The 27,369-nt window shown below is 45.0% G+C and overlaps 1 protein-coding gene across 2 annotated transcripts in view; it reads left to right on the top strand.

Annotated features, from left to right (window-relative positions):
- Nucleotides 1–24,008, top strand: part of LOC146189986 (mpv17-like protein) — a 35,322-nt gene extending 11,314 nt beyond the window's left edge. For both annotated transcript variants that reach the window (XM_084604705.1, XM_084604706.1), the window contains exons 2-4: nt 15,177–15,247; nt 19,275–19,403; nt 20,261–24,008. In XM_084604705.1, coding sequence (XP_084460831.1) covers nt 15,177–15,247; nt 19,275–19,403; nt 20,261–20,290 — 230 coding nt within the window. In that variant the 3' untranslated portion in view covers nt 20,291–24,008. The remainder of the gene's footprint in view (nt 1–15,176; nt 15,248–19,274; nt 19,404–20,260) is intronic.
- The last annotated feature ends 3,361 nt before the right edge of the window (nt 24,009–27,369 follow it).

The following is a 27,369-nucleotide window of genomic DNA, read 5'->3' as shown; positions in this document are numbered from 1 at the left end:
GAGACATTACGTTTATGATGTATAGATAAGTTGAAAGTACCCATAAAAAAACAGCACGCCATCGATAGGCACCGAATGCTGGCAAGACATGGTTTCGGATTGAGTGCGTCATGAGCTGAATTGAAATGTTTTTCGTGTACTATCGTTAAGTATACCAATTCCGTGTTGTTTTTATCTTTCAAATATTTGAGCAAATCACATTCATTAGAGGTTGCTTTCTACAGTAGTACACAGAACAGTTTTTAAAAATACTCAGTAGAAGCGTTTCAAAACAGCAGGAGTGAGGAAACCGAAACTTTGTTCCAACCAAGCAATACGTCACGACAATGCATCCAATGATTTCACACATACTCTCAGAAAACCTATAGTTTACGCCTTGTTTGCCTAAACTGACGACTGTTAGCGAAAGCTTCGGTTAATTGCTAGAAATTGCCAAAATAAAGCTCGAAATTTTGTGCTTCTGCTAATGTAGAGCGAATATCGTCGGTCGCGCGTCCAGTGGCGCCGCACACAAAAGTTTACCCATAGAAATGTACCATGATAATTTAGGCGAAATCTAAGGTGTAAAAAGAAAAAAGTGGCGGAGTTGGTCTTTTTTGCTGTATTGAGCGACATCCTCATGAGTTGCAAACGGCATAACTTTGGCATGTGCCCACACTGCTTATAGACTGGCGCAGTCATTTATTCGGGTAATTACTGTAATATTCAGATACTTATCGTTCACCGAATACGTGGTTACTGAGAAGGGAGAGAGGTATGGGTTCGGACATAGCTCCCTGCATTTGACTGCTGGTACAGAACAGCGCTATCCTTCAATGCTAACTTCTGTTTGGTGCTTGCGATGTATTTTTGCAGAGGATATACGTCACTGATAGTGTCTATTTCAGGGAAATGCTGAAAAGGAGCTCTACCTGATTATTTCATCTGCATGTCAATTGCATCCGCTTCCGTTTCATAAGTGTTCTTACTACCATCCTATACGAGACGACCGGGTGTCTTCTCCGCGCGTTGCGTGTGTTGGCCAAGTTGTCACTTCGACTTGACTTGTGCGCAATGGACGTAGTTGAGTATACCTTGAAAATTTTGCTTTTTTTTTTCGTGGGACGTGCAACAGTTAGCTTTGATTTCTTAGCAGAATTTAACCCCCCCCACCCCTTCCCCCCTTCCCCGTGTCTTATAAAGATTGCTTTTGGAAATCAACCAGCGAACACAGTAAGTGATATTTCTGAAAGCAGGTATCCTATATGAGCACATCTTCGCCATTTTTATGCAGGCAGGGTTTGTCAGCCGTATACTAATACTATTTTTGCACCGTCGTGTGCATCTTCCACGTAAACAATGATGCATCCCTTGATCCATGATGCAATTACTAGAAACAAAAATATATTTTTCAATTTTACAGCTTCCGTCAATCGGGTGAGCCTTAGTTCAAAACCTTGTAAATATGTCCGTACAACAATAATCGTTTTGTTTTTCATTGCAAACCAGATATTAAACGTCTTTCTTGAGGCCCGGTTAAACTATTTAGACTCAAAAATAAAATCTGCGAGGAGCAGTGGTGTGCGACACTGAAAGAGTTAATATTATTTGTGTACTACCAAATATTGCGCCTCGTGTACAGGTTTTTTATGCCCACCTGTTCGCCCGGATAAAGTTCTTTACTCAGCATATTGGAGAGAGTTCTAGCCGAGTCAATGGAGACAGTGCTAAAGACGCGCACAACAAAGGCATTAAGCGTTGAGCTCTCAAGTAAACGAGCTGAAAGAGGAAATATACAGCCGCGCCAAGCATAAACACTAGCAGGAAACGTACACATAAGAAAAGGATATCAAGATTATTCATGGCGCGAAGCCAATTTAGGTAGCCAGATGTATTGATTGGAAAGGCAGAGAGGTCAGCCGGAAAGCTGGATATCTGGCCTGGTACTCCGTACTCGGAAAAGGGAAGAAGAAAAGAAAGAAGAAAGTGGCAATGTGGTGAGAACATGTACGAAAAAAAAAACAGAGGCACGGAAACTTGTGTCACACTCGCGAGTAGAGTCCAGTGCCGCTCAAGAAACAGCCAAAAGCCCGCAATGCCTGAACAACTTTCCATCTGTCCGGCCAAGCGCCTATAGTGTAGCAAATCCTTCGAGATAGGCCTCTCGTCCAAACGCTTCAAGGAAGTGGTTAACAAACCTATTGATGTGTTAACGTGACCGATAGCTAACTGGCAGAAGTTGTTTTTCTCTTGTCGTAAAATGTTTAGAGCCTGGATATTTTATCCACTCAGTTGCATGGTTGAAGTGGACAAGCAAAATGACGTTGTCTTATAGAAGGACAGGCGACGATATTTGCATTTTTCGCAGTTCATGACCAAGTGGGGCGCCCTATCATTCGGGAATGTATGTCGTCTCCTTAGCGAATTCGCGCGTGATTTTGGTAAGGGGGACACCTTTGTAACCACAGTTCTCGTTTATACATGGTACTTAATAGATTTGTTTGCTTAAAAGACCTGATGCACTTCTGAATGTTCCAAGTCAATCGCGTCAATCATTGGCTCCCGTACTGTGTACATCTCATCAGGATATAAATTTTATGTAATGAACTAGGTCAGTAAGAAGATGATTCGAGGGCAATTTTATAGTTTATAATGGTAAAGATAGCGGCTGAAATTATTATTTTTTCGTATAGCTGAAGCGTACGGTGCTCTTCAATCCGCGCACATCTTTGTTGCCGTATCTTCCAGGGTCGCTTTAACTTTGACCTATGCTTACTTTCCGTCATGTGTCGGTCGATTTTGAGTTTAGCTTATGGGGTTTAACGTCCCAAAACAACTCAGGCTATGAGAGACGCTGTAGATTGAGTTAGCATAAGATACGGATGGATGGGGGCAAATCACCCTGCCTCCATACCGCTGAACTAATTTAGCGTATGCGTTCTCGAAGATGTCTAGCTCTGTCTATTTTGTTCTCGTTTCTTACGACGTTAGCTTCATCTACTTGTGATTTTATTAGCGCTGAAATTCGAGGAGAACAAGGATCACTTGCAATAATCGCGTTGACCACTGAGTCTGCCTTCAGTCGTACTAATCGTCACTATCTCATAAGATAATGCCGATCACTTGCCTTGGTGCTGTGGTCGTTGAAGTCGTATGCGCAGATGGTTCATCTCGGAAGATGGGATAGAGCACAACTGGTATTTCACCCCAATACGAATTTAATAAGAGCAATATAATTCTCTACTCACGTGGTAAACACGATATTAAATTTCTTCTTGCCATGATGTCACAGGCAGCCAGAGGGGAGAATTTCCTGCGATTGTCGGACACAGATCATGGTAATGAAAAACAGCGTGGGAAAATGGCATGCACGAAGAAAGACGACACAAGCGCACTTGCAACTGAATTTTATTCGAAGAAAACTCTCTTTAAACGCTTTGCTTTCCAGAAAAACACCAAAAGTAAAAGAAAGAAAACCATTCATACATGGCAGTGACAAGACACACACACACCGTCGCCATGTTGCATGCGCGAAAGACAATGAGGTCTTTACCGGATAAATAGCATGTTTCTTTAGCGTTGAAAGCGATGGATCACTGATGCACCCGCCACCGTTATAGTGGATATGAGGTGCCTCTATAATTTTAAGTGTTAATTGATACTTATATTTGGCGAGGGTGACGGTATTAAAAAAGAGTGCATGCGCCTTTCTTCCAATGACGGTCAAGATCGCATGAAGAATCATCGGATCGGGAATTGTAATGCTCACTCAAACGAACATTTGCTCATCGTCCCGTCTGGACTATGTAAACTGCTCCGCAAGTACAATATGACCTGTACACCACCCTCACACTGCAAGTATACAAAGCGACTCTGACGGTTGATCTCGCAACTTTCCATTTTTTTTTATTTGTTGCATTCGTTTTTATCTCCACGAGCCTGCACATGGCGTGAAGACTCCTCGGTGATGAAAAAGCAACGCCAGCGTTGTATCTCCCAGCATCATTCTTTAAATCATGCGCTGCACCATGAGTGTATGGCACTACCAAAAACTTCCTTTTTTTCCCCATTCCCTGCCGGGGTGGCGCAGTGGTTACGGCGCTCAACTACTGTTCCCAAGGACGCGGGATCGAATCCCGGCCTCGGCGGCCGCTTTTCAGTGGAGGCGAAAAGCAAGGCGCCCGTGTGCTGTGCGATGTCAGTGCACGTTAAAGAACTCCAGGTGGTCGAAATTTCCGGAGTCCTCCACTACGGCGTCTCTCATAGCCTGAGTTGCTTTGGGACGATAAACCCCACAAACCTAACCAAACCTTTTTTTCCCATTTCGGTTCATCACCCCCCTTCATGCATGCGAGAGGTCTATCACATGCCCGATAAATCGAATGGGAGGGGTAACAGCTTGATTTAAATCGAGCAGCCGACACCTCGCACTGCCAGACACGGTAATCAATGTTAAGTAATGCCATCATGAATGGTAATCAATGGATGCCCGCGCAAACGAAACTTCGGTACGGTTTTATAAATCGATGAAACCGCTGTACGACATGCATATGCATGTAAATGTGACAACTCGCGGACACATCAACTGTTCCAAACCTGAACGGCCTGTCAGTATCATTTGGAACATTGCTTCACTCTTATCTTTTAGAGTGTTAATAATAATAATAATAATAATAATAATAATAATAATAATAATAATAATAATAATAATAATAATAATAATAATAATAATAATAATAATAATAATAATACAATATTAATAATAATAATAATAATAATAATAATAATAATAATAATAATAATAATAATAATAATAATAATAATAATTGGTTCACAGCAAAGGTAGGCTCAGTATACGTCACACTTGTCCTATGGACACCTGAACCGCGCCGTAAGGGAAGGGAGGAAGGTGGGAGTGAAAGTAGAAAGGGAGAAAGGCGCCGTAGTTGAGGGGTCCGGTGGTGGTGGTGAAATACATTTATTGGCTCAAAAGAGCATTCACAGGGAGGTATGATTGGACCAACATTTAAGAGGCCAGTCCTCACAAGCACTAGGTGGGGTCCCTAGTACGGGATTCCAGTGGCGTCGGCCGCTGCCCTAGCGCGCTCAGCCAAGGCCTTTTGGGTGGCCTGTAGGTCAGAGCATCCGAGCAGGGTCGCCTCCCAGTCCTCTCGGGTGGGGTTGGGATGAGGAGGGATAGCAGGGATGGAGGGGCAGGCCCACCCCATGTGGTAAATGTCCGAAGACTTCTCGGCACAGTGCGGACAGCTGCTCGAGAAAGAATGGTCGAAGTGTTTGAGATGTCGGGCACAGCAAAGTATTTGTATACAGGCGGAGCAGAAGCCGCTCCTCCGCCTTTGAGAGACCTTTACACGGGTGGGGATAAACGCCGTGGCCAGATTGATATAGTAAAGCAATATCTTTGATAGAATAAGCTGGAGTGAATTCGAGTTCCTGATCATCGGGGTCGGAGGGGAATGCCCGGTGAGAGAGCGCGCGCGCGGCGGCGTCAGCTTCCTCATTTCCCGCAAGGCCCATGTGAGCAGGAGCCCAAATGATATTCCGGTGAGCGGGGTCCCCGGTGTAGACGCTCTTTTGGAGAAGGTGATAGACTCGGTACGGTACTCAGCCCTGCTCGACGTTCCGACAGGCCCCCGCGAGTCTGAAATAATTGTTTTGGAAGTGGGATCAGTTGCAGCTAATGCAATGGCGACCTCTTCCGCATGTGTTATGTTATAGGCTCGAAAAGTAAGTCCGTTCACTAGTTGGGATTGGTGGACGACTGCAGCCGTATACCGTCCCCCATGGTGGGGACCGCAGGCGTCCACGTAGAAAACGCCGGGTTCCTATCCATAGTGACGAGCCAGGGCTTCCGCCACCCAGGGTCCGGAGTAATTTCGACTACCTGGGAATCTTTAACGTGCACTGACATCACACAGCACACGGACGCTTCTCAGTTTCGCCTCTATTGAAACGCAGCTACCGGCGATCGGGATCGAACCCTACTGCGCACATTCGACGAATTTAGCGTGATGCCGCTGTCGACCATTCACATTACCGTTGGAACAGGTGTTTGCCTCAGTGCTCGTTGGTGCTAAACAGGAGGCCTATACCACGTGACTTACGTGTGCCATGTGATCGCATCACGAAAAAACATAATAAAATTAAATAAAATCAAACAGTTTGGAGTGGCTAAATTTACGTAGCCATGCTACCACCGAGTTGTGCCCTCAACGTTGTTGTTTAACGACCTAACGCTTGATATCCACGTTAGGCAGCGTCGAATGGCTTGGAATCTTTTTTTTTTTCTTTTCATATCGGCCACTTGCCGGGGAGGCGGGGCGGTTCATATAGTTGCACAGTTACTGCATCTCTTGACTCCTCGCAACTGCGGTGTGCATCCGATTGAGCAAAACTCTTCGGAATTTGGCTAGGAATTGAATAAATAGAAAGAGGGAACCTCCGGTGGGGTCGGTTTCGCCACAGGAGAAGCATATAGGCCGATGACTGACGTCGGTGCCCTCGGAGCTCTTCATATACGTCATGTACCGTTTCTGAAAATATCGTCATGATATCAGAAATGTCATTGTGCCTATATTTGTCTGTACTAAAGCTGCTGAGCCATCGGCGCGCGGTGGCTTTTACGTCTCTCGTAGCAGTGTGGAATGAAGCTTAGAGCCCACGCGACGACGTGTACAAAGCGGGCGAGCACGCTACGAACGTGGTGCCGCCGTTTCCAGACCGCTGTTGACATTCCTTCCCACCGATGGCGCTCTCCCACGCTACCGCTTATGGCTGGCTTAAGTAGATAGATAGATGATTATTAGCATCCCCTTTTTAAAGGGGTGGTGAGAAGCGTCACCTAGCTCATAATACGTTGAGTACTAAATATTTTTTTTTTAGGTTAGTTGATTATTTTCTCTGCACAGTCCAACACTACTCCCTTGACCTTTTCCACCAATCCTCAAGCTGCCTCTCACTTGCTTGCATTATTTCGCAGCTTAGCCTGCCATGGATGTCCCGAAACCCAGCGCTTCTCGAATCCCCGCGTCGACGTTGTGCACTGGTGGTTGAAGTGCCTTACATTCTATTATAATATGTTCAGTAGTTTTCCTGCTTTGCATGCAGCTGCAAGAAATGGCGTGCCTCGATGCAGCGCCGCCTTTAGGCGGCACTGACATCGAAGCACCGTACTACCGCCTACAGCATGAAGGAAGGAAAGAACTTTCCTTCCTCCATGGCCTACAGTCACATTTTTCTCCTTCCGACCAGTGCTGCCGTTGCCCTTTACCTCAACGCCCTTCGGCACCGCCGCAAACCTTTCTTAGAACCCTCGTCCGGCGCTCCTGTTTCCCTTTCCCGGCACGCTCTGTTTTTCTGTGCCCTACAACTTGTAGGGCACGGCGTATATCCTTGCACGGGCACGGGAAGGGATACGGCGTATCCTTGAAACTATAGAGATAAACAATAGCGGTGATACGAACGAGTACATGCTGAGGTTCTGTATGCTCCCAAGCGTGTGCATTCCTGATTTCTTTGTTTCTCTTGCGCGATGCTTCGCACTAAGTAGGCTACACAGCAGCTGCAAGAGTTGACTCAATTGCAGTTGATTTTAAAGCAACGGAGTTACTTGTCCCTTTTAGCGGAAAACCTGACGCCGTATAGTTGTCGGCGCTGTATCGGGTAATCTCTGATTAGTTGAGATGATCACAACGTCACAGCTAAATGACCTCGTCTGGGTACTTCAAGCACCCTAAGACGATTGTTCAGTAAACCAGTGACGACATCGCTACACAATTCGCATTGAACTACAGGGTCGCGACATCATTCGACCACCGTAACTTAGTGCACCTGAAGAAAGAAGGAAATGCGCTGAAAAGAAGCATGATCGATCCGGGACTCGAACCGCTGCCCCTAGTGTCGCCAACCATGCAGGCGCGCTACTCATCTACCACTGAAGCACTTTCGTTAATTGTAATAGCTTTGGGGGTTTAGGCGATAACCACACACCACGTAATTATCTGCGAATAAAGGAAATACGTATAAAACTTAAAAATCATAGTCCGTTCAAGCGAAGTGTTATGGAGAGAATCCTGAGTCGTTGAAGAGACCTATTAACGTCGCATTTATGTCTCGGCTAAACGATATGGTACAATTAGCGTAAAGTTTAAGTACACCGATGCATAGAGCATTACGATATAGTGAGAATGGCGGCTTGATGTCAAATAATGTCCATGCTATATCCAAGTCGCACGTCGAAGTCACTCCGCAGTTGTAGTTTATTTTTTTTTTATTTTTTCTGCTAAAGGTGGCGCAATAGAAGGGGGGGGGGGGGGGGGAGTAGGGATTCGAATGGACTTCATGCTGACCTGACGGCATGGGGTGATAAAGGGCTTAAAATCGACACGATTACGACGTATGTTCCGCGGGTTGCGCCCGGCATAGTCGGCGATGATTGCAACTTGTGTGTCTTCGTTCCCTGTCTTAGAAGAATTTTCGCGTCGCTCAAAAAAAGAAAAAAGCCTTAGTACAGGCGATGTTTCACGAAGGACACTCTAGAACGGCGACAAATTGCACTGTTTTCAGAGAAGGGGCACTTCATCATTCGCATGACGTGTATAATAGCAAGCCTGAGCTGCGCAGTCGCCGAGTGTTCTGTGTCATTGCACCTGCATTCTTGGGCTCTCCTTGTACTACACGCGACGTATACACAGAGCAGCAATCAGTCGCCGTCTCTTACGCTTAACTTGTTTGGTGCGCACAGAGCTGACTAGATGTTCGCGATCTTTGTAAGTCACATATGCTGCATGTATAGGAACACATATATGTTAACTCAGCGGTTGGTTCATTTAGGAATGAATGCGAGAGCACGAAATGAGCAACTTGAAATAAATCGACCATCTTATCACTATCATCTTTATGTGATAAATTTTGTATGGTTTAACCCTGCTTAAACCTTTAAATCCGTATGAAGAAGTGAGGTCGCTTTGCATTTTCATGTCGACAACTTGTTTGATGCGCCCACCGACACAATATCGTTGATAATTTTTTCGGGGTAGGATGGCTAAATGTGTGCTTTTGCCCTAAAGTGCCTAATGGAAAGGTGTCAGGCAAGGAGGCGTAATTTGTCCAGAACTGTTCCATAGCTTGTTCACAGCAGGAAACATTCAGATAAATGCAATGCCCAGCCGAAAAAAACTACAGAACTGTGTCAAAAATACGACAAAATATTCTGTAGTTCTGTCGTAAACGTCAGATTTTTCTCTGTAGTATATTTCTGTTGTCTGTAGTTCTGTAGCACTTCTCTTTTGTGTCTATAGAAATTTCCGATGTTACTATAGAATGTTCTGTTGTCACAACAGCTTTCCCGTCAAAAACAGCACAGAAATTCTGTCGTAACAACAGAAAAATTTCTCTAGTTTTTTCCGACTGGGTGGAAAGAGGATTTAGCTCAACACAAATTTTCAAACAATTACTGATGATTAAGAAAGCAAAAGAGGAACCGTGGATATGAAAGTGAATGAGAAGACGTCCAAAGTAATACTGTCTCGGATGCAAGCCAAGAAAGCGAATACATGTTTTGACTGTAGCATATTCCTAACCGACGTGACGGAAGAGAAGGAAGCAGAGATGCAGGCTCTTGTGGGACCATCATAACAGCTACGGACAGATTCCCCTGCTAATTGCATTCCAAATTTACAAAACTACAAATTTTTGCTTCATATTTTTTCATTCAATAACTTTTGTGATCTTAAACCTTTTGTTTTTGTTTAGTTGTCAATTACTTTATTACACTAATTCAGTTTGTGTAGGACATTTGGCAGTCCACACTGAACCCTGGCCAATCCCCCTTCGTGGGTATGTGCCAAATATCAAGGAAGAAGAAGAAGAAGAAGATCAGAGCAAACGGCTGTTACCGATGCACGCATAGTCGCAGATGTATATCTCGGAAATCAGCCGCCAGGTCTGGTCTTGATATCGGCTATAATTGTGACGTTATTCAGATGTGCCACGCAGTCCTTGCGCCCAGAACGATTGATCGGCGTGAACGATTTTCCATCTTTCGCGTGCTTTCGTTGTTGATCACTAATACAACGTCCTGTTTCTGCGATATAAATACGGTCACACGAGATTCTGGCGATTTTCACGAATTGTAGGCGGCGTTGCACTCGATTCAAGATGGCGAGGCAATTCAAGATGGCGATTCAAGAGGACTCCGTCTGTACATAACAGCCTGGAGGCAATAATAACTTTCCTTGACTGCACGATTCATCATCATCATCATCATTTATTAACCCTTAAAGGTCCCGTTCGGGACATTACATAAGGGGGGGGGGGGGGTAGTACAGGGTTATTCAGCAGTCATACATGATCATAAAAATATAAAAGTAATATAGAGGTATAGAAAAAAAAATATATATATATATAAAAAACAAATAACAAGATAACATAAAGACACAAAATAGAAACGGCAGGTAAAAAAAAAAAAGGTGAAAGAGACAAGAGTAACAAATTCAGATAAGTCATGGCAGAGTGGCAAAAATATAAAAGAAATACAAATAACAGCTATGGAAGTAGAACCGGCTGGTCAGTTTGCAGGGCTTGGTAGCTGACATAAGGCACAGGAAGATTATTTTTTTTCATTGAGATAGTCGATTAGGAGCTGTCTGAATCTAGAAGGATTAGCCTCAATGACAATGTATTCGGGGAGGTTATTCCAGTTTTCAATCGCGCTGGGAAGGAAGGATTTATTGAAGGAATTGGTGGAGCCGTGCAAACGCTGTAAGCTTGAAGAGTTAAATAAACGGCGAGATGATCGTACCGGAGCTCGTAGAAGATTTTCTCGAAGTGCTCGGTTATTTCGGTGAAAGTGAGCACCTATAGTGTTAGCTAAGCAATTTGTTTTTGTCGGTGTAAAACAAATAACCGGCGAACAAATTAGTTGTGTTTTAGCTCTGGTTCAACCCTAGTTGAATTGCGAAAGCAACGGCGGAAGCTTCTTTTGCCTGCTATAATATTCCCATGTTACGACCTATCAGTGGAAGGTGCTACATTATTAGTGTCGCTTAAGCTCATTCTTTAAGGGTACGATTCGAGAGCGTAAGCTACCAGCCCACATATAAAGTCACGCTTCAAACAAGCCGTATGAACGTGCCTGTGTGTCGTATATGGGTAACGAGAATGCAAACTGTTCTGGCAGGCTGATTCTGATATTACCCTCCCATATGAAAGGAGCGGCCCGAGTTGGCAGCCCCTGCCCGTGGCATAGCGGTAACTTGAATTCAAATGTCATGTCAGGCTTATTTTTGCTATGAGGAGACCGCAGCTACGCCTGTTCACGGCGTAGTTGCGGCCACCCGTTGTCTCGCTTTGGCTGTCGGAGTATTACTTTCGCAATAAAAGAGATCGTCTGCCGTGCAAGTGGTCGGTCGGTCGCACAAGATCGTCTCCCGCCCACAGGGCGCTTTTTGGCCACGTGAAGATCGCCGGTGCTGGGTGCTCCACCACATCAGGAAGGTCATAAAAATGCGAACGCGTGTCCGGTTCGATGTTGCATTGTTGCTAGCAGAAAAGGGCTGAGCAAAATCACTGTATGACGCTGAAGCACAAAATGGTTCGAGATATTGTCGGTCGCACAAGATCGTCTCCCGCCCACAGGGCGCTTTTTGGCCACGTGAAGATCGCCGGTGCTGGGTGCTCCACCACATCAGGAAGGTCATAAAAATGCGAACGCGTGTCCGGTTCGATGTTGCATTGTTGCTAGCAGAAAAGGGCTGATCAAAATCACTGTATGACGCTGAAGCACAAAATGGTTCGAGATATTTGCTTGGATCTAAATTTAGCAAGCTGGATCCCATTGCCATTTATGTGTGATCGTACCTACTCAGTCGAGCATGCAGCACCCTTGTTGGGTCCAGTTCCCGTAAAAAGCCTAGCCGAGAAAAGCTCACCGGACTGTCCACTACGCACACGCGGTTTTCTTTATGAACGATATTTATTACCTCAGGACATCAAGGGTTATCGAATGAAGGATGATGAAATGATTAAATTAATAGTTTGGTTTGGTTTTGGGGTTTAACGTCCCAAAGCGACTCAGGCTATGAGAGACGCCGTAGTGGAGGGCTTCGGAAATTTCGACCTCTTGGGTTTCTTTAACGTGCACTGACATTGCACAGCACACCAGCGCCTTGCTTTTCGCCTAAATTCCTCGGTGTTTTAGCCGCTGTGCTCCGTCACATGGAGCTTATCGCCTCGGCGGTGTATGCTCGTGCGTTGAGGTCAAACTATTGGGAGGGTGTACCTTGTGGATCAGACCTGTGCTGCAAAGGAATGTCCTTCGCGCTTACTTTTGTCCATCTTCGCTTCAGCAGAAGCACTGACCGTAAAACTCAGTTGCTGCTGCAAATGTTCGTTTCGTTTCCTCTGCAGAGATCATTTAAACGTTTGCATACAAACGGGCTCACGTATGCACTTCGCTGTGTGCTTTCGATACCATCAAGTCGGGGCACGCCTTCGGAGCCGCACATCTGTTTCCGCTTATTTTCACTTCCGGGTAATCCAGTTAGCTGGATTGAAACCGATGAAGTGGAATTCGCCGGTCGGGTTTAGCGTGTAACCCTATCCCTTGCCGTCGAGATAACGCGACCTGCTTTGACGCTTAATTTTTTTCTTGCACGCTGGCTCCTATTTTCTCTAATAATGTCGTCTCTAACCGCTCCGGTCTCTTCTCTATGTTGTTTCTTTTTTTTTTTTTTTTTTTTTTTTTTTTTTTTTTTTTTTTTTTTTGTTTTTAGTACGCAAGTATATAAGTATATCGCAGAGTCGAAAAACTAAAGTGCCGGTGCCTAACTGAAGCTTGGGTTACAGCGATGACCAATATTTTGTTAGCGTTACGTATACGGTTGCTTTGCGGTCGCCATTACAACTATTAGCCACGATTATCACCTCAGTCGTTATATTGGAAATGAGATAAAATCACAACGGCACCGAGTCGTTACTTGGAGGACTCGGAGCACTCTCGCATATATGGCTTATGAACCTTATTGATCGCCTGTGAATGTTTCCTGATGACTCGCTTGCACAGCCCTCCCACTTTTTTCATGGCAGGGATAAGCAAATTCACGCTACCGTTGCTCACATTCTTTTTCAAAAATTTCAGACATGTGTACATACAGAATACAATATACCGACTGGCCAGCGTTAATTCACACTATATTTTGGTGTTAAAAATGGCTACCCTACATTTAACAGCAAACTCAAAGGGCACCCTGTGAAGAATGCGGAGAGGAACTCACCATAAACCATGTTTTATTTTCATGTACAGGACAAAGGAAAAAGTATTCTACTAGATTTTACAATGAACGCATTCCGTTCCATCCAGCACTGATTTTAGGTGAAAATGGTCTTGTTGATCTGTCGTGTGTTTTTAGCTTTCTAAAGGAAGCAAATGTTTTAAAGAAACTGTAGAACGAATGCATATACTCCACTAAACTCAAGATACAACCTTGTGCCTGGCGCATGATAGCCTGAGCCGCTTATGCGCCATTAAACCCAATGCAATGCAATGCAATACAATACAATACAATACAATACAATACAATACAATACAATACAATACAATACAATACAATACAATACAATACAATACAATACAATACAATGCAGCTGTTAGCCTTTTCACTTGTGTGTCAAATCTGGTTTGTATTTGATATACAGGGCTGTGCACTCTTACGGTGAACACACGAGCACGCATGACCGGTGCAGTGCGGATTTCGTGAACATTTCGTCAGTTTCGGTCTTCACGAACTTCGAATGAACCGAGTGAAATTGCATAACGCTTTTGCGGGAGCGTTGCGAGCACACATGCTCATCAAACATCACATGATCCAGATCTAAAACCTTATTTTATTGTGAGCAGGAAACTCTGCTATGAATTGAGAATCATTAAGTTCCAGACAGAAAAGTAAAATAAACCTGGGCAGAAATTTGCTGAGCGTTATTACTGCAGCAGAAAATGAAAAAGTCGTCGACTCACTGTATGAATGAAATATTTGCCACGTCATCCAACTTGGTTCGGATACCGCTGTCATAAGCGATGAGTAGGTCACTTGATGAAGAGAGGCTAGATCAAAAGGAGTTCTTTCTGAATAAACGACTTATTGTCGAGAGTGACAAAGGTCGAAGGTAAATAAAAGTTCAGCACTTCCAAAAAGCTACAAACATGCATTCCGCGTGCGTTCTGGAACTTGGCGCCAAAATGGTCGATACAGAGGCTCATTCCTTCGGTCGTTGCACTTTGAGCGAAACTTAATTGTCCCACCGTAACAACATAGTCACAGGTCGTTCTGAATGCGCGGTCTGTGAGGTATTTCTGAACAAGAAGAACGGAAATCTGAGCTAGTTGGTGCATTGCAAGATCAAAAAACAGCGCAGCTACTTGGGACAAAAAGAGAGGAGAAGAACGGACAAGCGCTGATCAAGACCACGTGCTATCGCCCAATATAAAGACCACACCTAGCGGCTGATTTCGTGCATCAGGCAACCGTCGTTAGTTCTGCTTCTCAAGAACTTGCGTTTCTTTAGAAGCGTGCGCCTCTGTGATACATTCTTATCGCGTCAGCATGAACCTACAAGTCCCGAGCAGCCCTCCTGTAGCTGGATACATCTGCTTAGTGTTACTGAAGTGAAATTCAAGCAGACGACGCTCGAAAGCGAAACTATAGTGAACCATTTTTTAGCTTTTATCATCAAGCAATTATTTCGCAAAGCCTTGCTCATTTATAACAATGCAGCACTAAATCTCGAAAAGTGCTCGTATTTTTGGTTCAATTTTGCATACGTGCAGAGACACTATCGCTGGAGGTCTTGACGTCGCTTAAGAGCCCTGGAGGCGGGCGCCATTTGTGTGCGGTTTCGCTTGCAGAATGCAGGCCGGCAATCTCCTATTTGTCCTCGTTTCGTGGTTTATATCGACAAATGCAAAATTTCTAGCCGAAATCTGGGCACTCACCCTTAATGAAACAACATGATGTAATTAGGAAAACTTGTTATTGCGCCCAAGCTGATTATAGACGGAGGTTTCCCCAACGTTTATCTTAGGGTCGCTATTTCGGCCAATAGCGCGTTTGCAGAGTTCCGGTGTTTGCGCTGATATGTTACTCATGCTATGTTTTTTTTTTGTTGTTGTTTTTTTTCAGCCATGAGTGCAATGGAGGGCAAGGAAGACATCTTCGCGGAACTCAAGGCCAAGTTCGTGCCAACGTACAAGGTACGGTCGCTATCATGTCAACGTCAAAATCTCCACCAAACCGTCCCCCTTTTTAAAGAATAAAAAACAACTAAATATAGGGCTTGTAGCCTCTTGGTACGCTGGGCCGAGTGTCCCGCCACGTGTATCCTATGTCCAGTCTTGGACTAGACATGCTCCCTCCGTGACATACTATTTCTTGAAAGAGAAAACTTCTTATCACAATTTGATTGTCTTTCTATAATGCTTAAGGTAATTAGTCTTTACTGAACATAAGCGAACATTTCTCATATATTTCGGAGATGCCTTATTCTCGTGAGCAGTACTTCATTTCACTAAGGGTCTTCTCGATCCCAAGCGGCTGCTCGACCTTCTGTGAAAATCGCAGAATGCGCAGAACAGAGCCGGTTCGGGCAGTTGCACGAAGCGCACAACACCCAGAAGCATCACACTAGGTCTGAGAGTGCGCATTCATAGCAGAATGTATAGGAAGCAGTCTTCATTACGTTGGTGGATACTTCGTGCCAAATTGCTTACTTTACGATTTTTTCAGGGATAGGAAACTCTCGCTAGTTTCGATTCCACGGTTCCGAGTATTTTAGCGCACTTGGTGGCGGGAAGGAAACTGATGTTTAAAAAGCAATGGCTCCTTGCGCACGAATGCATGCGGCGCGATACGATGCAGCAGTCTCCGAGTTGACCAAGGCGCTGGCTCCCAAAGTTCTCCTTTTCGTTCGACCGTGGCTCAAATCCCACTCGACGACTAAGCTTTTTGATCTGCTTGGTATAGTTGCCAGGACAGCTATGCAACGCTTCAGTGGGCTTTCCTCCGGCCGCTATGAAAGGAATGGGTGCTAGCACCTGATATGGAGGACAATAGCTTCTGTGGAAGTTTCCTACCCCGGATCCTCTGTATAGCGGCGAAAATTTCACTTTGGCTCCCTGACTACTTCGTGTGTTTCTCTTAGTGCATTCTCAAGCCACTTTGCAGCGAGGGCAAATGCGACAGCAAGCAAATTGACAACTCATTATTTTCGAGCTTTCCTGTCGATATAGACTTTGTGAGGCTAGTTCTTCCTTTCAGCGGGAAAGACATGCTTCGACGGTATATTGTACTCCCCCTGGGAGCCTACATTAGCCTGTACTCCAGCCTAACGCGGTGCACAACCTTGTTAACACCGTACTTCTTAAGTACTTCCTCCGTGAGGACCACGAAAGCTAAACCAACACCATCTAGAAGTTATTACTAAGCCCAGTGACGGCGTCAAGAAGTCTCGAAGGGTGGCAGGAGCCACCCCAACATTTTGTCGTGGATACTTTTATTGCCTGCCCAACGGCAACCCTGATAGGAAGCCCGGACGCAAGAAGGTGGAAGGATGCAGTGTTGCAGTAAGGTTGCAGCAGCATTCATTATGAAGACCTATTCATATTATATTGTATATAGTGTATACATGCCGCATATTGTGATCCGAACCGTGTTTCGCGAACTCGGGTAATCTGCTGCTGTGGGAATCGACTCTTCGCTCTTGTTGGGTTGTTAAGGGCCTGTCACACTAGCACGACATGACGCCGATTTGGTCTGCCAACAGCGCGTCTTCCTGATGTCTGCGTCTATGTCACACTGCGCCGACGGAAACAGTCGGCCGACAGTCGGTGTCGGCGGCGCGTCGCTCGCAAGACGGCTGTCGGCCGACGGTCGCCCAACTCCTATGTCACACTAGCCAGACAACGTGGGAAACCTCCCCACCGACCAGGCCCTCTCATTCTCACTCTCTTCTCGTGTCATTATACGTTCATTTTCTTAATCCTTTTATTATTATTATTTTTTTTTTTTACAATGCGAAATTCTCCTTTCTGTATAGCTACTCCCTATTTTATTTTTCATGGTTTATTCTCGTAACTACTTAAGGAACGCTTAATTTTAATTCCATTTCATATATTCGACCATACCAAAACATGCGCCTCAACAGTCGTGATTATGGGCCGAGACTGAATAGTGCCCTGTAATTTACGGCTCTGGTTGCCGGATCAGAACGACGTCAGTGTTTGAAAAACAAAAGCTGTCCGCGGCGAATAAGAGACAGTGTATATTCAAAGCTAAAAAATGTTTGATTGCCAGCTGCGCTAACCACTGCACCACAAAAGTTAGGCCTAACCGGCACTTTCAGAGGCTGAGATATGGTTCTAGCTAATACGCCGTCTTGCAGTGTGAAAGTTGCGAAGGTAGCAGGAGCGTTTACCGCTTAACTGACTGTCCAGCTTGCTGAGAGTAAACTGCAGATAGTTTGAATCATGCCATGTTGTGCAGTAGCAGGTAAAACTTTCGGCAGATTTTCTAAAACCTTAGGCGGATTTCACAGGGCCGGCCGCGGGACCACGACTGCTGTTGGTTCTGTTGTAAAGTTTAAACGCAAGTTCTGCGCTTTTTGTGCACACAATTCTTGAAACACATTGAATTATGCAACAAAAAATTATTGCGTGATGCGTAACATAGCGTTGAAATTGGGTTGTGAAGTAGCGACGCAGCGGCTAGACGTTAAACACAATGATCGAAGTAAGTGCGCAGGAGGATCGGCATCTCTGCTGGCTTCAGGAAAATAATCGCTTCTTTTCATCATTTCTTTGTCACGTGCTATGTTCATTTTGCACTATTCTGTGCAGTTCGGAAAAGCGGAAAGATTGCTCACGGTCCCGACGAGCGCCACAAATCTATGCGCCCCGAATTCACTCGCCCCGAAAAGAAAACGCTGCCGTTGATATTCCACACGCATTCGGCGGCCTTGAGTATTTTGGCGGCTCACGCTCGCGTTTCGGTCAGGGATTATGCATTGATTCTACTTTTTTACGTATATTAGTGCTGAAAGGTATTCGCTGTCGACGTGGTGTACTAGTCGGTTTTGCGTTTCGAGAAAGTTTTTGCTCGGCGGCCGATCTCTCGAAGACTCGGCCACCGACAGTCGGCAGACTGGTTTTGTCGGTGTCCCCGGCCTCAAAGCCTGTCACACTGGGAAGACATTTGGTTTTCGGTCGTGTTGGTGTCGTCGTCGGCCTAGTGTGACAGCTTGGTCGGCCGCAGACACGGTCGGCCGACGAGTTGGCCGACTGTCGGTGTCGTTGTCGGGTCTGCGTCGGTGTCGTGTCGCGCTAGTGTGACAGGCCCTTAAGCAAGCGTGCAGTCGGCGGCAGAAGTCCACCGGGCGTGGGTGTACGCATAAGTTTATCTCGTCCTCATCACGTAAGGCAATCGCATGCTTGCAGTTATGAAGGTTTGATCCACCGGTTCGCGATTCGGTCGCGAGACAGCGCTACAGTTAATTTGTTCACAAGCGCTCGCTTTCGTAACTTTCTTTGCCGACTATGCATCAGCGAATTATTGATGTTTATGGAAATCAGGATGCAGCCCTCGCTGCTCGTGCCTTAACACGAGAGCATCATGGTATTCTTAGTAACATATGTGTCCTGCTGTATACCCCACTGTCTTACGAGACGAGTTGTAGCGCCGCGCAAAAAGTCTACTATTTGGAAATAATTGTGTGACAAGCTTCGGCATGGTTGGTTCGCCCTTCGATTCTCTCAATTGATATGAACTTGGACATTTCTTTTCTCTGTTTATATCCTGGCCTATTTGATCGATTCGTATCGCCTCTCACTTGCAAAAAAAAAAAAAAAGAAAAAAAAAAGAAAAAAGAAAAGCTACAAAATCGTGTCAAAAATACGACAAAATATTCGAAATTTCCGCCGCAATGTCAGACTTTTCTGTAGTTCTGTAGTACAATTTTGCCGTTCTATGGTTTTTCATTCTGTTGCACTTTTCTGTAGTTCTGTAATGCCGTTTTGTGGTAACTGCTCAAAATTCTGATGTTACTACGGATATTTCTGTTGTTCGCTTTCAAAAACCGCACAGAACATTTGTTGTGACATCGGAAAAAAATAATCTCTCGCTTTTTCAACTGGGGCTTGAAGGTCGCATAACTATAGATTTAACATCGCAAGGGCGACAGTAGCGGTTTTACGTTAATGGATGATTTTCTTCTTGCTGTCTATGCAGCTCAGCTGCTGCTTCTGGATTCCAGCACAGTGCTTCAACTTCTTCTTGGTTCCTCCTCACCTGCGCGTTGTGACCGTCGGCATCTGCTCCTTCGCCTGGGTCAACATACTCTGCGTGATGAAGCGTATGGTGAGGAATAGTGGAAAAGCTCTTCTTGGACCGGCTTATGATTGATCTCTCGTTTATCAAACAGTGTACATAATGGAACAATGTAACTATATCTAGCGTTGTCAAATATCACCAGTCTGATCAAATTCACTAAGGAATTAGAATTAGTATGCCTCCTTAACCCGGGACGCGGGGAAGGGGGGGTTACCCACATGTTATGCGAACTATAGGCTAGTACGCTGTCAAAGTAGACTTTACACCTTGTATAGTTTCACCCGAACCTCAATTCGCATAATTTTGTTTATTTATTTTCTTGCTCGAATACTTTCAAGGCCAGAAGGCACAAGAAGTGGCGAGTTAGTATGTGATGCGGTGACCTTGAAGTTAGTGCTGCGAGGAACATTCTGCAGTGGTTCTTTGTGCAATATATTGATATACTAGAGCAAAAACAAAAGCTATGGCACCTGAATACTACCGATTTTTACATGTTCCTCTTTACTTGGCACAAGGGACTTTGTTGATAAGAGGCTGCCGGCTGTTTTAGACGCATTTTGCCTGCTCCTAATTTGGATCGTTCTTGATTTAATGCAGTGTATTGTTATGACTGACATACCGCATTGCCCAACCGCCACCCCTGTGTGCTTCCTATATAGAAATCACCACGGTGCTTATTTGCTGTAGCCCGCCTATGCCTACAGTTGCTTCGAAGAATTTACAAAAGGCGCCAATAGCCTGGCCAATATGTCGGCATCGCGTATGCTGTGACCAAATTACCTTTAATCGGGAGCGGCTCAGGTCTTATAGTATATGTTTATAATGTCTCATGTATTCCATGTCTTAGTCCATGAGCTTCTCAATTTATTTTCCCTTCCGTGCAGACGATTAAGACGCAAAAGGAGGATGCCTAGTGGAGCCTTGGAGCGGCGTTCGCACCAGGACATTGTCATCGCTTCTGACGACCTCACGCGGGCCGATTCGGGCGTGACGTCATCGTTCTCGAAAGCAGAAAGCTACCCCTTGGTCCGAGGCGGCTGTGGGAAGTAGAAGAGAGCATAAGAATCGGCTTCTGTGCCTATGGTCGACGGTATCAACCAAGACGTCCACTCACTGCTTAATGCCTTTCCTGGACCAATATTTGAACAGTGCCTGAGTGTGCATTGCAGCGGGTAGTTTTATTTCGTACGCTCAAAGTACATGCTTGTAGGCTCAGTGAGCCGCTGTACTATACAAGTGCCGCAGCGCTGCAGCCAGCGATGCTTTTCAGGGCATGTTACCTCCTTGACCTGAAGATTTGTTTCCTCTTTAGAACTCTGCGGAGTTAATCATGTTATTTAGCAATTTCCTTTTGAGGTTAGGACCTCGGAGACTTGTTTTTCTCTACTTCATATTGCTATCCGGAGAAAAGCCTTGCACAATTGTATGTTGACACTACAGTTTATGATGATTATGAATAGTTACGCTAGATGTGGCGTGAAGTTTTTTCTTTAAAGGTGATTCAGCGCTGTCAGATTTTGGCCGCATATTTTTTCAACTTTGTGGTGTCGTGCCTGTAAAGAGCTAAGAAATGTATGTAAATGATTAGCATACAGATGTGGATTGCGTTCACATTTTGAGCACCGCATAATAAGGTCTTACTTCATCCGCAATGGAAAATGAATAATTACTGCAAGTGAAGATTTTTAAAGGGCTCCAAAATCGATTGACTGCATTATGCGGAACTGTGTAGCACACGCCGAATTCGTGCAATGTAAACTCTTTCTTACAGAGTCAAAGAGGAAAGTTAGGGCAGTGAAAAATGAGGGCTGCCTTAAGGCTAATAGAAATTGAGGTTATAGCGATATATATAGTTAACACTCTGTATGATATATACCAGGAAAGCTGACTGCATGCCAGAGTTTATGCTTTTAGCTAGCAACGACGCCCTGTAAGGTACGTTCGCTCTATAGTGCCTTGTCCAACTTAAGCCTTTATAGTGCCTTGAGTGTACACTGTTTAGATGAACTTTTCGCTCGAGTACTGCTGAATGCTTTGCATTGTTACCTGTTTGCCTTTACTGCTAGCGAGCGCAGGGGTATTTTTACGGCAATAATGCGCACTACGAGACCGCACAAAGCGCGGTAACGAGATAGCAAACATGTGCAGTGTTCTGCAACTTTATTGGAACCGTTTTGAAACATTCTCAAGCCTCAAACGGAGGCTCGTTTGCGCTGGAGCCGCGCGCAAAGCTTGCGCGTTGTTCCCCTTTTGTTACGTATTAGGTTTGACCATGGTACTTACTTGGTTTTGCCACGCATGCTGAAAAACCAGAACTGTAAGTAAAAGATGCCAACGCCGAATTCCGGCTGGATGAATGGAAGGATGGAATTTAGGAGCGTCCCCTTTGAAACAAGGTGGTAGCAGTAGCTATCATGCTCATTTTCTCCCTATATCTTAATTATTGTTTAAGATTGGTTGACTATACCATCATTCTATTTATTAAATGCAAAGTGCAGTTGTGGCGCCATCTGGTGTCGCTGGATGAAAGCGCCGCGGTTCTAAAGCGCTCTGGCAAGCGTGGCACGTTTTCGTAATGCCGCTAGATGCCGCTATGGCTGCACTCGCCGGAAAATAGGCGTTCTTGTATTCCGCTTCTTTAGTCTTGTCACTGACGGTTCTGCTTTCACATAATGCTCCGCCAAACGAGGTAAGCCTCACTGTAAGACTTACTAGACAACAAAAGAATCAACAATGCGCAAGGTTTCTGAGCAGTTTGACCGCAAACGTGCTTCCAGTTGAGGCAGGATCATTTTTCAAAAAGGTTCCGATAAATTTGCAGAACAGTCTATATGTAGTCTTTATTAACGTGACGCGTACAGATAGGCATCATGCGCGCTTTCTCCGAGACATATGACTATTTACACTTTTCATTGTGATGCTCACTTTGTACAAGACAAATAACTAAGTTTTCTCTGTTGCTAGCGAGAAGCGAGTGAACGGACAAGAAATCTCGCACGCGAACTTGCCACTGTTGTGCAATAAAGGAACGCTCTATCATCATAACGCTTATAATATTCGCTCAAGAAAGAGGGAAAATCAATCAGCTATTGACAAATGAGGGAAGAAACAACTATTGCGAAATCTTGACGTTCGCGTTTCATTTTGAAATGTGTGCTGTCACAGACAGCGGCGTAAACCACATTTCGTCGTTCTAGCTTTTCCCCTTGTGTGGCGTGACGGAGATAGGTATATGTACCTCATTTATGCGCAATGCGCAATTTACTCCCAGCACTAGTTAGGCACTCGTAAATTCACGTTAGGTAGCGACTTAGTGGGCCGAGTTTGAACGTCGAAACGTGGGCCAGTGGTCCGTCAGTATTCCGTACCTATCAGTTTCTTTCGTTGTCACTAGATGGACCCGTAGCTCTACTCTGCTACCTGTATACCGTTTTCTTCCATGAGGTCACTACAACCTACATGTATCTTCTTCTAGTGCTGGGACTAAAAATGGAAAACGCATAATAAGCGTCGACCGTGTTAACGCAAAACACTCAGTATTTATGCGGGCCATACACAGAAAACATAATCGCGCAAAAAGTAATACCTTTTTACAAACTCCCCTTCGATGTACTTACTCCCATTATGGAGTACTACAAAAGGGACTAACTGGCAAATCTCTCCCATTCTTTTAGGGGGTGTATTGCGAGCGTTTTGATAGAGCTCTCTTTAAGGAGAATACATATATGAAGTGTATTGTTAAAAACTGCTTTTTTGGCAGTGTATTCTTGCCGACACAAAAGATTGAGCCTGTGATTGAAACATTTTCGCACAAAATTTTGATCTGTAGAATATAGTTGACTACGTCACCCTCGAAGGCGCTTATTTTTACACTGCCTTTAAAAATTGAGCATGTGCATCTGAAAAACAAATGAAATAAACAGGCTTTGCCACCACTGGACTTTTCGACGGTAAAACTGTTTTTAGGTATCTTATGGACTGTGCCTTAAAGGTGATCTAAATGTTTTAGGAGAACTCGTTATTCATTGTCGACTGCGCATTTTACAATGAACTCTGCATCGAGGAGGTCTTTCGGCAACGTTCGAGGCGCTTATTTTTACACTGCCTTTAAAAATTGAGCATGTGCATCTGAAAAACAAATGAAATAAACAGGCTTTGCCACCACTCGACTTTTCGACGGTAAACCTGTTTTTAGGTATCTTATGGACTGTGCCTTAAAGGTGATCTAAATGTTTTAGGAGAACTCGTTATTCATTGTCGACTGCGCATTTTACAATGAACTCTGCATCGAGGAGGTCTTTCGGCAACGTTAAAGAGTAACCGGAAATGAAGTAACGTCATTGAGCCGCAGCGCCAGATCCAAGGAGGATATATAAAACTCCTTGGCCAGATCAGATGGCATCACGTATGCGTCATGGCGCTAGCACCATGACGCTAGACAGGAGTCACGTGATGTGACGAAACAGCATGTTACATGGTTTGGCGCAACGTGAGAAGTAACTGTGACGACATGACGCAGCAGTGGTTTTTTCTTCGCTGATAATGGGTGAAAGGGTGCGGAATTCTTTATGGTCATCTGCACTTGTCGGCTTCATGTATCCAAGACTGAATAAAATGTTTCTTCTCGCATCATTCGTACTTTTTTGAGTGCGATCATTCACGCGCAGTATGGCAGCAGTCAACATTCAAGCATTCTATAGAAGTGCAGCTTGACGATGCGTTTAAGAGACACCTCCGTTTAGCAGGGGATCGTACGGAATGCATGGAACAGCAGCACCAACTCACGAGGATTACAACGGAAAGACGAGATGGACGTGTCACTGTTAAGCATTTGTCGACGGTTACAAAGTCCCGCCGGTCCCGGAAACCCTAGCTCAAAGAAAATGCGTCGAAATTTTGGAGGTCGTACTTTCTTCAACAACTGGGTCTCACGAGAGTCGGCAAAATTTTGCCGCGTAAAATTTCTCACTCGAAGTGGGGAGGGGACGGAACTGCCTTTCTCATAACTCGCCCCTGAACCGAATGGCTAAAAAGAACAATGTATCAAATTTCAGGTGATCTGCTTTTATACTTTACTGAAAGCCGGCGTTCCTAAACGACTAAAATCACATCGTTTCTTGCAAGCAGTCGGCAGAAATCGCTTTTATTTTCCTTGAACTGGTGCACCTTGCGGCGGCGCCTGGAACTACTGCTGCTTGGAAACTGTGACGTCACGCCTTTCCCTGCCTCCGCGTCCAGCTCACCTGCTCACCCGTCTGCCTGCTACGGCGGCAGAGACAACAAACCTTATTACCACCAATTATTTCTGTAGTTGCATGTGCCTAGCTAGAGCATTTTTTACTCGTATCCTACCCACACAGCTGCCGGACCAGTGAAGGGGAAGGAAGTGCAAAAATACCATTTTCTTCTCAAGCTGTGTATGGTAGCCTTAGAGAAAAGCCTTTGGGGTCTGTTTTTCTGCCGGAACTATTTCGCCCACAGCAATTGCAAAGTGACCTGGCTGCGTTGCAAATCCTCAGCGCATATATATATATATATATATATATATATATATATATTAAATATAGGAGCACGGGTTTATGGGGATCCGCAATCTGCCAGCCAACGTTTCGACAAGAGACCATGTCTTCGCCTTTGCGCCTAGGCGAAGATAAGTCCTCTTGTCGAAACGTTAGCTTGCGGACTGAGGCTCACCCTAAACCACTCAGTTTTCTTTGATATTGTGCAGCCATCTTCTTCACCTCGGTCTGCCTCATTTTCAGCCGTACGTAAACCCTAGAAAGTGCACGAAGGATGGCAGTCAAGCCTTCCCAGGGAGAGGACCTGAAATACATGAAAATTGCATGTCACCCATAAAAACGACATGGTGTGTGATACAAAATGCGCTCTCGGTCTCTCTAGCACATTTGAATGTATGCAATCACTTAGAAAATGAAGGATAAATGTGCACAAACGTTTGTAATATCTGCATTCTCCTTGTGAAGTGATACTTCGGGAGAATTCTAATTATTTTGAGCATTTGTACTGAAATAGCCTCGGACGGAAATTCACATTGAGATGCGACGCGGAATGAAACTAAATTGCAAACAGAATAGTGTTCCTTATTCTGAATTTGAAATAAATGACCAAACTTCCCGCAGGCAGCACATATGCGTACTCGATATAGCAGAAAAATAAATAGGTCGCTTGCTGCAAATTTCATACCAGCATACGTAGATATAACGAAAACTGAGCAGAGGTCTATACGATCAAAGTGCAACCGCGGCGTTTCCATTTGCATATAGAAACGATAACAATTCTCTCACAAGGTCCATGCCACAAGGGGAAGTGCTACAGATCCGGCAATGTACGCAAGTATGACAGGTATGTACATATTGTTACGTGCTTTGTACGCACGGGGGGTTTATTTACAGGGATCGGTACAAACAGGACTGCGGCGAAGAGTACAAACGTTCCTTTGCCCTTGCTCTTCTTCCTTCTTCACCGATCTACCCGACCGCTCTTCTTCATCTTCCGTCGACGTTCTACGAAGGCGCGTGACAATATATTAGAAAGTACCAGATAAAAATTGCTTCATTAATGTTTGCTAATGGTATTGAGCCCCTGCTTTTAGATTTCGAGCAGTCACTCTGCTCTAGGCCGTGTAAAAATCTCAACCTTTGTGACCCCTATCTCGACGTAGCTGCTGATTTTCAGCGGATGAAACGGTGAATGACTGCGGTTCTTTGATGGTTTCAATTTCACAAAATCTTGTCCGACGCATATGAATGTAAATCATAATGTGAACAGCTATTATTTTGCTGGGTGCACACGCTTCGCCGAGATGCGACTCCACCAGCTCATTTTACTGTTCGTCGCCCGATAGGCGGCGTGATCATCTCGATATCTTAATATTCGACGTTAGCGATGCCACGGATGGATGGATGGATGATAGTGGCTCTGCCCTTTGTATCGGACGGCAGCTTGCGCCGCCTAGCCAAAAAATTAAAAGAATTATATTTATCTCTTTTCTATTTTTAGCTTCAAATTCGCCCGTATCTGCCCTCCTCCCTTTTTTTCTTCTATTTATTCTCTTGACTTTTTCCACCTCTACGCTAATGATGTCGATTTCTAGCATCTTCACGCCGCCAGCTCGGAAGCCACAGGCGTGCCACTCCGGCACGGCGGTGTCGCTGTGAAACGTACGTCACGCACGCCCCCCTCTGCGGCGCGTGTAAAAAACCCAGAAAGTAGCGGCATCCCGCACAAAAATATATAAAATAAATGCTGCAGTTTTAGATATTCGCGCGTCCTGAATGCATTTTTCGTGATTTCACTAAAGGTCAAAAATGTCTGCGCAGTATAACTTAAAAGGCGAAGTTCCTGGGTTCTGATGGACAGGAATTGCACAGGATTAAAGCGGCCGCCAAGGAAACTCAATGCAATCTACCGTACGTAATCTAAATTAGTCCAGCCTACTGTAATCTAATCCAATGTTGTCCACTTTTAATCCACCACGAGTGGCGTCATGTGGGCCAATTCCTGCACGCTCGGACGGACTGCAGCCGCGCGACGATTCGGGGTACTAGCTGCGCTTTGCGTAACGGCTCACTCCACAAAAGAGTTGTGTGCAAGTAATGGTGGAATTCGAAATGCTGTCAATTACGTTTAAAAGCAGAGCGCTAGCTAATTTCACCACCGAAGCGACGAATCCCGGTTGCTAATTTAATTTCATGCCCGTTTCCTTAAATATCGTTTCCTGCTAAGTGGCTCAGACCTGCACTACGTAAAGCCCCTGAATAAAAAAAAAATTGTAGCGATATCTCTCTCCTTCTGCTACTCCGGCGTTTCTCCTCGTCAGGCTCGGGAGCCGACGCGCTGCACTGGTTATGCTCGCGACCCCGCAGAGAGTTGACGGAGTGGAGCAGGAAAGCGTCTGCCGGCATCCGCATGCGCAGGGCATGAAAGTGGATTCTGTCTACAACGGAGTAATTTCGACCACCTGGGGACCTTA

The sequence above is a fragment of the Amblyomma maculatum genome, chromosome 5, assembly GCF_055883805.1.
Source record: "Amblyomma maculatum isolate TAMU_Amacu chromosome 5, ASM5588380v1, whole genome shotgun sequence".
Taxonomy (NCBI): Eukaryota; Metazoa; Arthropoda; class Arachnida; order Ixodida; family Ixodidae; genus Amblyomma; species Amblyomma maculatum.
The sequence above is the reverse complement of the archived record's forward strand: the minus strand, read 5'-3'. Positions and strand labels throughout refer to the sequence as shown.